The sequence below is a fragment of the Mytilus edulis genome, chromosome 10 (genome assembly GCF_963676685.1).
Source record: "Mytilus edulis chromosome 10, xbMytEdul2.2, whole genome shotgun sequence".
Lineage (NCBI taxonomy): Eukaryota > Metazoa > Mollusca > Bivalvia > Mytilida > Mytilidae > Mytilus > Mytilus edulis.
The window spans coordinates 23,209,522-23,224,954 of record NC_092353.1 but is presented as its reverse complement, the minus strand read 5'-3'; the positions used below and the strand labels follow the sequence as shown (position 1 = coordinate 23,224,954).

General features: G+C 32.2%; 2 protein-coding genes across 3 annotated transcripts in view; both read left to right on the top strand.

Annotated features, from left to right (window-relative positions):
- Window positions 1-15,433, top strand: part of LOC139490663 (adhesion G-protein coupled receptor G6-like) — a 77,536-nt gene that overhangs the window by 25,869 nt on the left and 36,234 nt on the right. For both annotated transcript variants that reach the window (XM_071277575.1, XM_071277574.1), the window contains exons 5-8: window positions 3,271-3,342; window positions 7,000-7,071; window positions 8,410-8,570; window positions 9,209-9,318. In XM_071277575.1, coding sequence (XP_071133676.1) covers window positions 3,271-3,342; window positions 7,000-7,071; window positions 8,410-8,570; window positions 9,209-9,318 — 415 coding nt within the window. The remainder of the gene's footprint in view (window positions 1-3,270; window positions 3,343-6,999; window positions 7,072-8,409; window positions 8,571-9,208; window positions 9,319-15,433) is intronic.
- Window positions 13,403-15,193, top strand: LOC139490664 (5-hydroxytryptamine receptor 2B-like). The gene has a single exon (XM_071277576.1). It carries the CDS (start codon window positions 13,473-13,475, stop codon window positions 14,646-14,648), a length of 1,176 nt encoding a protein of 391 aa, XP_071133677.1. The 5' UTR covers window positions 13,403-13,472; the 3' UTR covers window positions 14,649-15,193.

Genomic DNA, 15,433 nt, shown 5'->3' with positions numbered 1-15,433 from the left:
AACCAGCCGCTCTGGTAAACAAGAGAAAGCCGTTTATGAAAAACACAACTTCCCTGTGGTACCACAGTAGAATATTTTAACATATGGTCTAACGTAGAATTATAGGGTCATGACCCTCCTGTCATCTTGCCAGATCCCGCCAAATGAGAAGGTCTATATACTCTCATCCCCAACGAAACGAGTTAAATACACCGTACTGAAATATAATTTATAGACTCATCAATTAGGAAATACTCGACGGTCCGAACTTGCAAACAACTCTAAAGCTCCCTGAACATTATTTAAGAAAACATCATTACCTTCATCTGACAAGTGCACTCCATCAAGCCTGAAATAAACTTCTATCTCGAGCTTTTATATTTGGATGGCAAATTACAAGGCCATGATTTAATTCTTCTTGAATATATTGAACAATTGCATTAACTCGTTTACAAGTCGAATTGATAGCCACCTGATTGTCTGACAAGTGCTAGTATCTACGAGGCAAAATTTCACTCCACACCAAGGAGATATTTTGCAATAACACATGTAATCACATAATGTCCAACTTTATCTGCTCAATAAGATTTTTTCCTTTGATTAAACCCAAAACTTAGAACCAAAATAGATGTTCAAAATTTGTGGTGGTAGATAACATCTAAGATTCTCTTCAACTGAAGGAAACATTTTTTTCCATTTCATCCCTCGCTGACCATACCAATGAAAATTATAACCTTTTGACTGTAATCCCAAGTTTTTATGTCCCTGGTTTTCTCTTAACGCTTTTGACTGCCATGACCAAAACTTGACGGGGTTTTACAATGACAAAATTCTTACTGTTCTGTTTAAACCTTTACAAAACATATTAAAATACAGCTTCGCAGATCTTCGTATCTATAAATCTATCAAATCCGAATGTAACTAGTGTATGCATCAGAAAGCCAAACGTCCCGTCTCCACTTCTTAATTTCTGAATCCGAAAGCCAAACGTCCCGTCTCCACTTCTTAATTTCTGAATCCGAAGCCCCATTCTGCTATAATGGTATGCTACACCTATTCTAAACAATTGTGATCGAATGTGGTCTTTTACGCCACAAAATAAAGGGGGTTTCTAAAGTATAGAAATAAACTGAAAACGAGTCAATGGAGACCAATTAAAATGATAAAACAAGGGTTTGTCAGAAACAGGGTATCTTATTCCCCAAAAGGCACCCAACAGCTCACAGGACAAAGATTTGCTTCCCTTTGAGGAATAACCAAAGTCGTTGAAGTACCTCTCTGATCAGCTTTCGAACTGCAAATCTTCAAATGCAATTCATATATATTATTTGAAAATTTCAATGACAGATTTTTAAAGAAAATTGGTGGGCTCTGATATATGTACTCGCGTCAGCCGTGATCTCACATATTCTAAATAAAGCAAAAAATGCAAGACTAAATGCAGAAGCGAACAGACAAGATTCATAAGAGGAGCAAACAGATGGTAGTGATCGTATAATTTTGTGCAAAATTTCTAAAGTAACAGGAGCGCGAATACCTGATAATTTGAAACTCTTCCTTCGAACTACCTCTGACATTTAGAAACTATAAAAGTACATGTAATGTCAGTTATACCTAAAAATTTATGATTTATGGCTAATCCCGGATAAGTATCATGTATGTATTGATTGTAGATGATGTTAATCCAGATAAGTAAGCTATAAAACATGTGAACACATCCATTTGTATAGGCTATGATATCTTTAAGTCATATTCCTTGCTGATTGATAATTCGAGGAGGGATGAGAATTATTGATCATGACTACAGAAGATGACTGATTGGCATTCCCTGTCACCACGCACAAAACCCACAATTCCTGATCAATGACGCCCCAGGAAGATGATGGAAAGTGCTCTTTTTTTAGTCGGTAATGATCATCGTACACGGCCCAACCATTATTAGTACCCCTAGACGACGCTAATCGAATGCTTTGCATATATTTCAAATACTCTTGGGCTTTCATAGGCCATTTTCCCAATAGAATTGCCATATAAATCATAAAGACCGAAGTCCAAATTTCTATATTGTTCAAAGAATCTGGTTTCTTATTGACCAGTCAGGGCACCTCCTTTCAAAACAAAATCGCCATCCAAAGTTGAATCAGACCCCAAAACTGCAGCAGATTTTAAAACCTAAATGAATAAACTCACCTCGCCAAATTTTCTCCCTAATCTTTAATGGAATATGAGCCCCAATCGGATCAAATATGCTAGGGATGATTTCCGGAATGTGATAAACTAGGGACATTTCATTACTGGCCGAGTGCGAGCCTGTAATTAGCGACTGGGACCTTCTTCTATGATAAAAGTGGGGTGAATTTTGGTCCCCTGTATGCGTATACAAACCATGACTAGCCTGAATCGATGAGACCATCTCGACTTGGGAAACTATACTAGAAACATTATAGGCTGCTCTACTGTTGATTGTTGTGGTGACATCGTACAATTCAGGTCGCTGAGAATCTGTACTCGACATCGGAACTCTCGAAGATGACGGTCCAGGAATGGCTACTGTCACAGGGTCCAACTCCGCTAGGTCACTTTGGCTTTAGTTGGAGGCAATAATCTTGTCTTCGCTTGCATTTACCATAACTTGAGTTGAATGATATTTTGATTCCCAAGAGGAGCCATAAGTTTTTTTGGATCAGAATGCACATGACTTTTATATACTAACATTTGGTCTTTTACGCTTAGAAGTAGCATTTTTCTCTGCACCTGATCGTAAACTATTAGGCGGTTGCCTATTTTTTTTATTATTGAACAATCTTCCCGTTCAAACGTTAGAAAATTGAGAAGTGACGTCACAATACGGTAACGTCATGTGACAGACACGGTCAAAGTTCAGAATGCAAAGACAAAAGGGGGGAACTCAAAAATAAATGCGGAATTTTAACTTTTATTAAACCTGTATTATCAGTCAACCGATAAACCGATAAACATCAATATATATATACCGTTTGAATTTTGTTTTTATAAATGTATATTTTGAATTTAAAAATCAAATTTTGATGTACGTATGCTTTCTTGACTATCCCTCTGGTATCCTTCACCCTTCCTTTATTGCAATTTATTTTAGAACTGACGATTATAATAGGAAAAATATTACAGACATGAAATGAAACCATACAAACAATAACAGTTATTAAAACTCTTATCGTCTCACATTTCAAATGGAAAAAAAATAATCAAAATTTACTGCTTTTAGTGTAATAATATTTGAAATAAAACATATTTTCACGTGTGATATTACAGAAATCTACAGAATAACAAATTGACAGTGATTCAGTCTGGATCTTTTACTTACCTACCAAATCTGGTTTCATTGTAAGTATATTATTATTGCTGATAAATTATGTATCTAGTGGATACAGCAAATACTCAAAATATTAGAGAATGTTTTGTTGCGTATTATTAACTGAGAACCAGGGTCGCTTATAAAAATGATATAAGCTATCAACTCGACTTTATTGTTGTAGACTAGATTTGTTATACGTTTGTGAATTTAAGGAGTTATACAACAAAAATACCAAACTCCGCGGAAAATTCTAAACGGAAAGTCCTTAAGCAAATGCCAAAATCAAAAGCTCAAACACATCAAACGAATGATAACAACTGCTTATTCCTGACTGGGTGTCATGCTTTGTGACTTTTTTTTATAGACGATTTCCATACATCTGATCATTCTCGCCACCTTACATCTGACCATTCTCGCCATCAAATTGAGACAAAATAGAGGCAAAAAAAATACCAAACCAAAGAGATATTCAAACTCATAAGTCGAAAACAAAATGAATATGTAAGGGTAAAAATGAATGATCCCAAGTCAAACAATTACATATACAAAACATAACATAGAAATCTATAGACTGAGCGACACAAACCTACCCAAAACAAACCCCAGTTATATCACATGTGCTCCGTAAGGTTGTCTATAAATCTCTGGGTAAAAGGTAATTCTATGTCAGAGTGAATTATTGCCACATCGCTAATTTGACACACCACCAACAGTGAAATTACAGAAATAAATAACATATCATTGATATTTCATCAGAACATGAAGTACTGGCTACTGATTTGGTGAAACCGTCTCGGACGAAACATTTTTAAAATGAGAATAACAGTTTATAAATCTTATAAGTCCGAATCGCTTTTTCGGAATGTTTAATATCCTGTTTTAAATTAAAAAAATAAATTTTATCTATATATGAGATTTATCGTATCGTTTGTCAAATTTTGCCACAAAAACAAAACGTCAATAACGAAAGCCGTTTGTTTATCCAAAATATTTGACCCATCTTTATTGTATATACTTTTAGTCATTATCCTGATTATCGCAGCTAAAAGTTTGTGGGCTTGTACACTTTTATCCTTTCTGTGTAAACCGTTATTTCCCGAAGATATATTCCATATTTTGTTGCTAGTCTATTATTCTTTAAGACTGTTGCATATCAACGCAATTTGTGTATATGTATATGCATGTAACTAGGATAGCTAAGTATTGAACAAACATTCTTTCATTTCTTTTGAGCGAATTTTTTTTATGGCATAAATAAAATATGTTTTCTCATTTCTGCTTAAAAGTCATAAAAACTAATCAAAAGTCATAGGCTTATAAATGAAGTGTTTGGTAGATACAAAATGATATTTACATTTGAAGGAAAACTCTTGAAGTTAAAACAGAGTTATTTCTCTTGATATTAGGAATAATCTTACAGAACAAAATAATAAATCTAGCACAAAATCCAATCTGAGGAATGTACAACATGAAGCCAACCAGCAACCATGGTATAAAACTTGTGGCGAATTTGTGGTTAGTTGTGATATTACTGAATGGGTTTTCATTTTTCTTACTTATTATCATGAACATTTTATAAAGAACAACAACAAAAAACAATGACTTCATATTCAAATATTGGTGAAAATAAATAACATTCTGCGTCAATAAAAGTTGAGATTTGTTGGTACAATCATAGAATATTTAGAGTGTTTTTCAATCGACAAAAATATACGAATTTCTGTGTCCATCACCGTAGACAATTATTTGGATACTACCGGATTTAATTACGTCACATTTTTCTGCAACTTATGTTTTGGTGACCTCCAGATATCGGAATGGTATATTGATAATTGGACCTATTATTTATTCTTTCACTTTATTGTCATTCTTATTTTCTGGTTAATTTACAGTAATACATATGTTTTTTTTTACATCTTCCAATTTATCAGTATCTATAGGATTTGCCTGAGCGCTTCATTCTCGTTTTTTCTGTGATTCGTGTTGCCAAATCTTTATTATCTGTGTAGATGCTAGTAGACTGTTATATACTGAGTGCCAATGAAAACGCAACACTTGGTTTTTCAAAAATAAAATTTATATAAGAAATGATAATCTCTCAAAATAAATTGTTCTTGAAAATTAACAATTGTAACAATAGATCGATATCAAACAAAAATGTTTTATTGTCATCTTTCGGCCGCAATAGGTAAACGAAACATCCAATGTCGAATCATCAACTAACAGGCCTAACAAAAAATGTTACAACCCCGTGGTGCAGCGCAATCTCGACAGCGTCGTGGTATTGATCATCCCGGACGTTTAATGTGATCCCGAGGAATGTTATTCCACTTGTCACGCAAAGCAAACTCAAGCTGACTTTATGATATTGGAGGTAGTTTTCATCGTCTAAAACATGTCAAATCTGAGGCAAAATTTGGTCGATCGGACCAAAATCCGGCGAAAAGCATGACTTTTAGCAAAGGCGGGTGCCAAATGTCCATGTAACCACCATTGACGTTTTTTGTACATAATGAATGATTTTTGGTCTACAGAATTCGGTATTTACACCAGACAGCCGTTTAGATGTCAATAAGGAAAGACTGTGGTGCTCTAAAACAATTTCTGCGCAAATGGTGCTTTCAACTGAAATTGATCCAAAGGTTCTACCGTGACCACCATTGAACTCTTTGACATTTGGACATTTGGACAGCCATCATAGTCGATATCGGATATGTGAAAGACCAAATGTATCGGTCTTGCTGAGCGTTTCTTGTTTTTGTACCCCGGGATGTGGCTTATCATTAAAAGATCCATTTTGGTTGAATTTGTGGATGATTTGAGTTATTGTAAAGGCTACAACTTCAGTCTTCTCGTAATTGTATGCTGTGAATGGCTTCATTGGATCATGCCCAAAACTGCACGTCGCTGGTTGTCGGAAAGTCCTGGCATTTACTCAGATGTTTATTGCAGTTTCCTAACAATAAGGGCGGGAAAATTCATGACATTAGTTAAGCTTTAAATGACAAAATCGTGAAAATGGTGCGTATGTCAAAAAGCGGTGAACTCGGTTTTTGTTGGTTCAAAATAACCCTTACGTCGCATTTGTTCCAAAAATCACTCAACCGTAAAGTTGTCGAAAATTGTCTTAAAAGTCATTTTCAACCAACTATACAAAGTTCTAATATAAATAAAATAAAAATTATAAGTTTTTTTGGAAAAACAAAAGTGTTGCGTTTTCATTGGCACTCAGTATATATAGTTTCGTCGATTTGCATTTTTTACTTTGTTTATGTCGGCTCCTATCTGACATATAAGCTTTCATGTTTGTATCTGTCGACTATTTCACTTGTTATCAAATATCATCTTCTTCGAAGTATTAATTTAACATCCACATTTGAATTTTATTTCTAATGTTCCATAAGTAAAGTACTGGTATGTTTCAGTATTCATATATATAGGCTCCTACATAACTAGCTATATTACAGAAAGTAGACCTGATATTGCGCAGATTAGATGTATGATGCCAAATAAATGTTTTGACAAAGTGCAATTTCATGCATTTTGTATTGATCTTGTAAACCTGTTATATATACATTATCTTGAACCAGAATTTCCAACTATATTGTTTATCTGTAGTGAGTGATAAAACAAATATATTTGAAACTATTTGTTAGTATTTCATGTCCCATTCTTTTATTTTTCAGAGATCTTTCGAATAATAAAATATCAAGTTTCGATAGAGATAGTATCCTGTACCTTCCTAAACTTGGAATGTTGTAAGTTATAGATTAGCCTCATATGGTCAAGACTTCTTGCTTGAAATTCTTTTAACAAGAGTATAAAAAAGTGTTTTGAAATTTATTTACCAAACTTTTGTCTTCAGATTTTTTCAGGTGCATATTTGCCACTTTATTTCCCCTGGAGTGACATATAATAATTGGTGTTGCTGTAAATGATTGATAAATCTGTGTTGCCTAATCTTTTACACCTTTCACAAAATAATTGTATTAATTCAAATATTTATTTTCACATTTTTATTAATATCTTATCTTTTGTAAAAAAAAAAACAATTCACATGACCAGGTAACTTTAACATGAATGTATCACAATTTGTGTTCTTTCACAATAGTTATTAATCCCATCAATTGTCTTTCAACTGGCCCGAGAACACAGTTATTTCGAAGTGCATTTTCTTAGACAATAAATTCAAATAAAAAAATTAAAAAATCGCATTTGCTCTATCTCAAAAACATGTTTACAGTGTAGTGAACTGACTATTGGGACAAAAAATATAGAAATTATTGAACCTTTTACCAGTTCTTACTCCTGATATTGACAATTCTGTGTTAAGGGGGTCTAAAATCAGTTTGACAGCTTCAAACATACTATTATTACCTTTTTAATTAGACCAAATCACTACTGAACATGAAGATTTAGAACCCATTTTTTTAACAAGTAATTCCATCACCTTTCGTAATATTTCATGCATAAAATATCAAGAAATAAATTGGAAAAATGTATGAAAAAAAAAGTTATACACACTAAGGACTAAAACTCAAGGTTCAAACACTGTGTAAATATTGATGGATTGGTATTGGTCTGGTTGTATTATTTAATCATAATTATTTTTCAGGTGTTAATTACATTTGATAAGCCTTAGCTTTAAAATAGTTGCGTTTTCTAGAATTTAATGCACACAGTCTATTCCATTTTAAAATTTCGGCAGACCTTGTGTTACATCGCCTAAAACAGACGTTTTTGTATAAGTATTTGTACAACCCCGTTAATCGTTAAACGACTTAGAACCGTAAATGCTATGCATAAAATCCTAAACAGATGGTAGTGACAAAAGGGAGAACAGGAAATCATTAAAAACTAACCTAAAAAAATCATTAGAAAAGGATTATAAACTACAATTTACATACTACCTTCTTAGAAGAGCGAAATATTTTTAGATTTATGCATCTTTCTTTTATTATATATTCTTAGTTTTATTTATGTCTTCAGTCGCAATATTAATGTATTCAAATGAAAGTAATTAAGTGTAATATACAAATGACCATTTGTCGTACTAACAGAAAATGATATGGATATATTGTATGATTGGTTTTCAGGGCCATTAATGCTAACCCATTAAACTGTGATTGTGAGATGAGGGCATTTAGACAATCGATTAACGCAAGACAAGGCGATGTATTGGTAATAACAGCTAAATGTGAAGGCACTAACATTCGAATGACAGATTTGTCTGATTCACAGTTTGGATCGTGTTCAGGTATTACATCTAGTATATAAAGATAAATGACACTGGGATTCTCCGAAATATTCAGTTTCTGAAAATTAAATATTATGTTTCTTAAAATAGTGAACAGTCTAATAAAGGGGCAAAATAACAACAAAATCCAAGATAATTAAACATATAGACTAGTCTTTTTAATCATGAAATGCAAATAAGCAAACGTTCAAAATGTAAAATATCATGCCTTTCATTCAAACTTGACATTTTAGGTTATAAATTGACATTTCTTAGCTCCAAGTTGACTTTACAAGTTCAAAGTTGACATTACTTACTTTAATAAAGAAGACATTTTCCTGTCCAAACTTACATTTTCTCGGCCTCTTTCTAGAACTATTTCTCAGTTCAAACTTGAAAGTGGGAAATATCTAGTTGGAAGTAAGAAATGTCAAATTTTTAGAAACATATGCATCTATGATCTATGTTGTGTACCAATTGCATACATACCTCTTAAGAAATGACAATGGCGATATGGTGTTATTTTAACGTCATAAATTTTGTAGAAATCATGTCCATTTGTATACAATGATACAAGAAACTATCTTGCAAAGCGTGGTTTTGAGGGCTATACTTGATCATACTTGTTTGATTATTTCTTTAATACGTTTGTATTGTAGATGATTTGTTTAAGACGGTAAAATGCATGAACTGTAAAAATGTTCGAAGCACAGAGGAATGTGTAAAGCAGAATTTCACTACAACTTGCTCAGCTAAAACAACTTCACGGGTATGGACATAAGTATAACCAAATTATTAAATTTTAAGTTTGGGTGATTATTTTTAAAGTTTTTATATATAAAAAGGCACTTTTCAATTCAAATATCATTTTAATTTTGTAAAGTTGAAATATCAATTTTGTTGTTTATTTTGTTGACTTATCATGTTGTCAAATATTCAATTTAGATATTTGAACAGATATTACGGATATTGAAATCTCTTCTCGCGAATTCTCATCGGTATGATTTTTAATCTTCTGATCTTTTTCATTATAGATATTCTTGTTTCTCACTCTTGAGTATAAACTAAACTAATGACTAAGTTAAGTATAATAACATTTCAAACACACCAAAGGTAATCTCTTATGTTTGTCATTAACAGGATGTCTATTGTGACAAGTATAACCATAGAAACATATAACATGCGTTTATAATCATAATATATAATACAAATCAAAAGGTCTTCAACACAGCGCGGAATACTGCACCGGAAGTGGTCTTCAGATGACCCCTTATATATAGCTATAACAACCTTGAGGCGAATTTCTGTCATCAGCCACATAAACGGTATCTAATTAAACATATGTTTATATCCGACATTTTAACTCAATCTAACAGAATTGTACCCGCGAAAGACTATCTTCAACGAATAAACTTAACGACTGTTCTTACGTCAAAAAGAACCTAGAGAATAACATGATTTGAAAAATACTAATTGTAACGTCAATATAAGCATAATGTACATTTAAAATTGTGTCATCATCTTTCCCGTAATAATTTTAACAACTTGCCTCTGGTTAAATATGACCACCGTTACAAAATAAGAAAACTTACAAAGATATCACAGTGAATTCTATTAAAATTCAATAGTTGATCATATTAAACAAATTGTCGTTCTGCATATAGAAAACCTAGATTATGACATTACTGAAAGTTATATATTTTATTAACGGACTTACATCTTGGCAAAATAACAACCGTTACAAAATTTACAAACTGACAAATATATCACAGATAATTCCATAGTTGATCATTTAAAAACCGAGATCATGACATAGCTAAAAGTCATATTTGATAATCAAACTTCTACTAGATTTAAACGGGATGCTGGATATATGTAAATGGCACTTAAATCAAGCAAACAATAAATAAATAAAACAATAGTTTATATATGATTGAATTTGGCACATTTATTAAGAGTTATATAGATAAGATATTCCTTTAAATCACGGGGGAATCTCGCGCACTTCAAATGGAGAAATACACCAAATGTGCTGATAGAGTTTTAAAAATTAACAAACATAGAAAGACATTTTTAGTAAAACATGTAAATATAGAGAATAAGAAAATATCTATTATAGTTTTGACCCTGAGACTCCATTATTCTTATATTTAATAAACACAACAAAAGGTATGCCTTATTGTTTATGAAATACCCTCCACAACCACCCAAGATCCATATCTTTGGTGGGCTCGTCTTGCTCAGTCTTTAGTTTTCTGTGTAGCGCTGTTTAGACTTTTCTTTTTTTTCTGTTTGACGTATTTCTGGGGGTTTTTTTTTCGAATTCTTTTTTTTACTGTCACCGTTGTATGTTCTATTTCCCCCATTTATCGAAATAATGCTGGGGAGTCAACAGACAGCTTATAGATATTTGCCGAATGGCGGAATAAGTGCAAAGTGACATGATATCAAAAAACGTTAATCTTTACCTGTTTTAAATTTCCAATAATGTCAGAGACATTAAACAAGCAGTGTAAGGAATATCTGCTTTTATTCTAAACATGCAAATATTCCATTGTGAATATGGCAATTATCATTTCTAGAGGAAAATCCTTGCCGATAACTGCAGTTACTACCTGTGACATATAGAAATCTTTATAAATGCTACAATATACTCTCAAGCGTCTACCTAATACTGTAAACCAACTTATTTTCGTGGATTCTTTACTTTGCATTAAGTCCTTTTTCGTCAATTTCGCGGCGATTTAATTTCCCGATTTTGAAATTAACTTGTTGTATATAAACAAGGAAAGATCCAAGGTATACATTTTCGCGACGATTTGTATTTGCTTTAATTTTATACTTGCGAAAGTCTCAAAAATTGGTTGGTTTGTGTACTCATTTCGTCATAATTATTTATAGTATATTTTAATAAGATAACAGTTCTAAGCAAGTTGTTACTTAATGAATGACAAAGGTATACGTTTTAGAACAGTCCATTGCTCATGATCTTGAAATTAAAAAGTTTATTGATGTGAATAGTTTATTTCTACTAGCTCAAGTGTAATGTTCACTTAGTATGCATTAATTATTCATGTATTGGTCAGTTGCAATATTCAAATTGAGTTTAAGCTTTTAACTCTCAGTCTGTTTAACAAATGCTATATTATCTGTATCAAATTTGACTATTATTACTACTGGTGCTATAAACTGATTTTTTGTTATGTTTGACTTCAATCATCATATTTGTTCTACCTACAATTAAACTTACCAGGTATTAATATTGATAGATTATAAAGACTTCATAAGAAATATGATATATAAACTGTAATAACAGTTTGTTTTAAACAAGCTCGTGGGCGCGGAGGCTGAATTCATCAAATCTCTCTTTTACCTGGAAGCAGATGACAGCTTTAAATTTTAAAGGTAAGAAATTTAGCTTTCGCCTCATTTCAAGAGAAGTAAAAAAAAATACAAATAGAAATTTTAATCGTGTTAATTGAATTACGAATGCATATTTTATATAATGTTTTATGTCCTAATCGGCAATTGATACATTGTATGAAATTATAGGCTGACTGAAATATTATTTTTTAGTATTTTAAAAGAACCATAACATTTAAAATAAAAAAGTCATATCAAAGTCAAGGTACAGTAAATAGGTTATGTCACAGATTTTGGTAACGTTTAGCATACAACTTTGGCTCGTTGAACTATACCTGTGAATCGAAAATAATGGATTTAAATGAATTAAACAGATTTGAATCTTCTGTACATTTTTTTTTATAAAAATCACTTTAAATTTGCCAAACTCGCTACTACAAATTTGTAGGAATAATCCCCAAAAATCCAATTACAAATTCCTGGGTTTTTCTTTAACATTGATATATAGTTGACACACAAAGTTCCGTTTGAATTATGAAAATAGCTATAGGGCACTTACATCAGTTTTACGGTATATATCATTCTAAGTGGTGTTCTAAATGACAAATTTGAAAACGTTGAAAAAAATGTCTTCCTCCATTGTTAAACGTAAAATGTTGTTTCTCTACTACGAAATATGTAGAAGATTGATTGTCACACCTTGTCATTATCAAATATCAATAAAATATCTGTTTAGTAAGTAAAGCAGTCATGATCCAAAGGCACCCGCACTGTTATCAAGAAAACTTGAGATCGTTCCACACCTTTTGTCGGGGTTCGTGTTGCACCATCTTTAGTTTGTAGTTAAAAATGCATTGTGGACGTTTTTCGTCCTGTTTTTTTTCTGTTTTTTAATTGCCAGTTCGATATCTTCTCCCTCTTTTATTGTCTTCCCGGTTGAAATACTTTGTATTTCAATAATAATTTTATTAAGCTTTAATGAAGCTTGTGATGCATAAATATTTCGAAATTTACACATGATAAAAGTAAAATAACAATTTCGAACTCAATAGAAAATGGAAAGTCCCTTATGAAATGGCAAAATCACAAGCTCATACATATTAAACGAATAGATGATAACTGGCCTTTTCCGGATTCGGTACTGGCATTTTATTTATGAGGACAGACATATTTAACCTAGTTTTGAAAAAAAACAGATAGAAAAAGGCCTTACACAAACAGATATGTTTTAACATCTTCGTCTAATATATCGTGTACCAAACTATCTTAAATTGAGCCTGTTTTGCTTGTATTTTTTTGTTTTTTTTCCATTTTGCAATAATGCAAGTTTTTCAGATGCAACTATACAACAAGTTAAAAAAAACTATTAAAAAATAAAACTGATATGAGACTTATTTCTTATAAATGACTGAAGGACGCTTTTTCACCGATTTATTGTTGTTTTTGAATATTGAATTGAAATGAAAGAGGAGACATTAATTTTGATATTTTGATTTTTGTTTACATTGTAGTCTGTCAAGTACTTAAAAAATGTTCACCTGATTTTTTTCCCATTTTAGAATGAATGTTTCAAACACAACATATACTTGTTTGAATACGGACCCATGCTGGGAACCCCTTACGGAGGAAGCCAACAGGATAATTATGACAGACAGCATTACGATCATTGTATTGATGATTATCTTAATAGTGACAGGGGTTCCAGGGAACTCGCTTGTCATTATTGTGTATACCAAACAAAAGAAGAAAACCACGGCTGTTCTTTTTATTTTATATTTAGCTTATGTCGATTTGATAACGTTGATATCTGTTCATCCGTATGTTATCTATAAGCTGTACAATTCGACCAACCAAGAATGGACATACTTTTGCAAATTCTTTGAATTTGGGATCCACGCCGGGCTTTGTGTTTCGACTGCTATTCTCCTAATGGTATCAATCGATCGCTTTATCGCTATTTGTTTCCCACTGAAGTATTTCCGTTATCAGAATTTCGCCAAGCATATTTTGATTACTTGTTGTATTGTTGGTGTAGTAATCAGTACTCCACTGCTTTTATTTTATGGAAAACGTGAAATAGTTGTAGAAATAAACAATACTCTATTACATGGATATGTATGTGACGTTACCAGCCATTATAGACAGTCCCTTTTATACAAACTATTTGCAGCGGGTTTGTTTTGTTGCTTTGTTGCTATGTGTACTTGTCTTGTTGTGTTGTATACTTGTGTTGCTCGTAAAGCATATATAGCACGAAGAAAAATTAATCCCGTAAAAATCATTGCCTCTACAACCTCGATGGATGATATGAAACCACAATCTACAATCACTAATACGACCGCTATTATTTCGATAATTGATGTAGAAACAATTAGTACTGAGAACAATCTGAATTTTCAGAAGTTTCCTTTTTCATCAAAAGTAAAAGATGTAAAACGAAAAGGAGAGCTTACCGTGGCAAAACAGATTTTACCTGACAAGTTAAAAGCTGCCAAGATACTGTCACTAGTAACAGCTGTGTTTATTCTTTCATGGTTACCCTTTTTCGTGATACGAATTAATAATGTCATGGTTGGCGAAGAGCAAAATGATACCAAATCTCACTTTGAAAACGTATCACAGAGTTTTTTTTGTCACCTGTTTTATATAAATAATGCAATTAATCCATTGATATATGCAATTCTACACAAACATTTCCGACATACATGTCTGAAGATGTTTAAAAAGAAATCATGAGAAAAAAAGAATATTTAGAGAATTTATTACATCAAAGCTGTCTTATGAATGCTTAGAATAGAATAAAACCGACTTCAGAATATCTAACCTAGACGAAATCTGGCGAAAGAATACCTCGACTAGTTAAAATTACTTAAAAAACCTAGATTCGACTAAATCTGTTTTTATAATTCTTGGACTTGGAACCTGAATTCAGAATTTAACATGCACTTTCAAATTGTATAGCAAACATACCGACCTCCCAGATTAATTCAAAGAATGGAAGTGCATGGAAATTGACAAATCAAACCTTGTCAACCAACGTTAAGAAAAGAAAACAAATGTCAAAGATCTGTATTCTGTCTGCGTCTCCTTCCAATACCTATTAAGGAAACAAATAAGACAAGATGTGTATGAGACTGTATTATTATTTGTTAAATATGTATTTATGTCACTAATGATCATACTGATGGTGGATATATGAATACAATAAAAAATATATTTTCAATATATATGAAAACAATATGGTATGACTATCAATGAGACAACTCTGCTTTCAAGTCATATTTTTTTTTTTAAATAATCAATATAGGTAAAAAAAAAAAAAAAAAGGAATGTAGTTTTATTAGCTTACCTGGCATAAAAGGGCCAAGTGAGCTTTTCTCATCACTTGGCGTCCGTCGTCTGTCGTCGTCTTCCTTCTAAAACTACTGGAACAAATAAAAAACAAACTTGGCCTTAATCATCCTTAGGATATTTAGTTTTTAAAAAATATCCAGGCCGCAATGGCTAAATATCGAAAATGG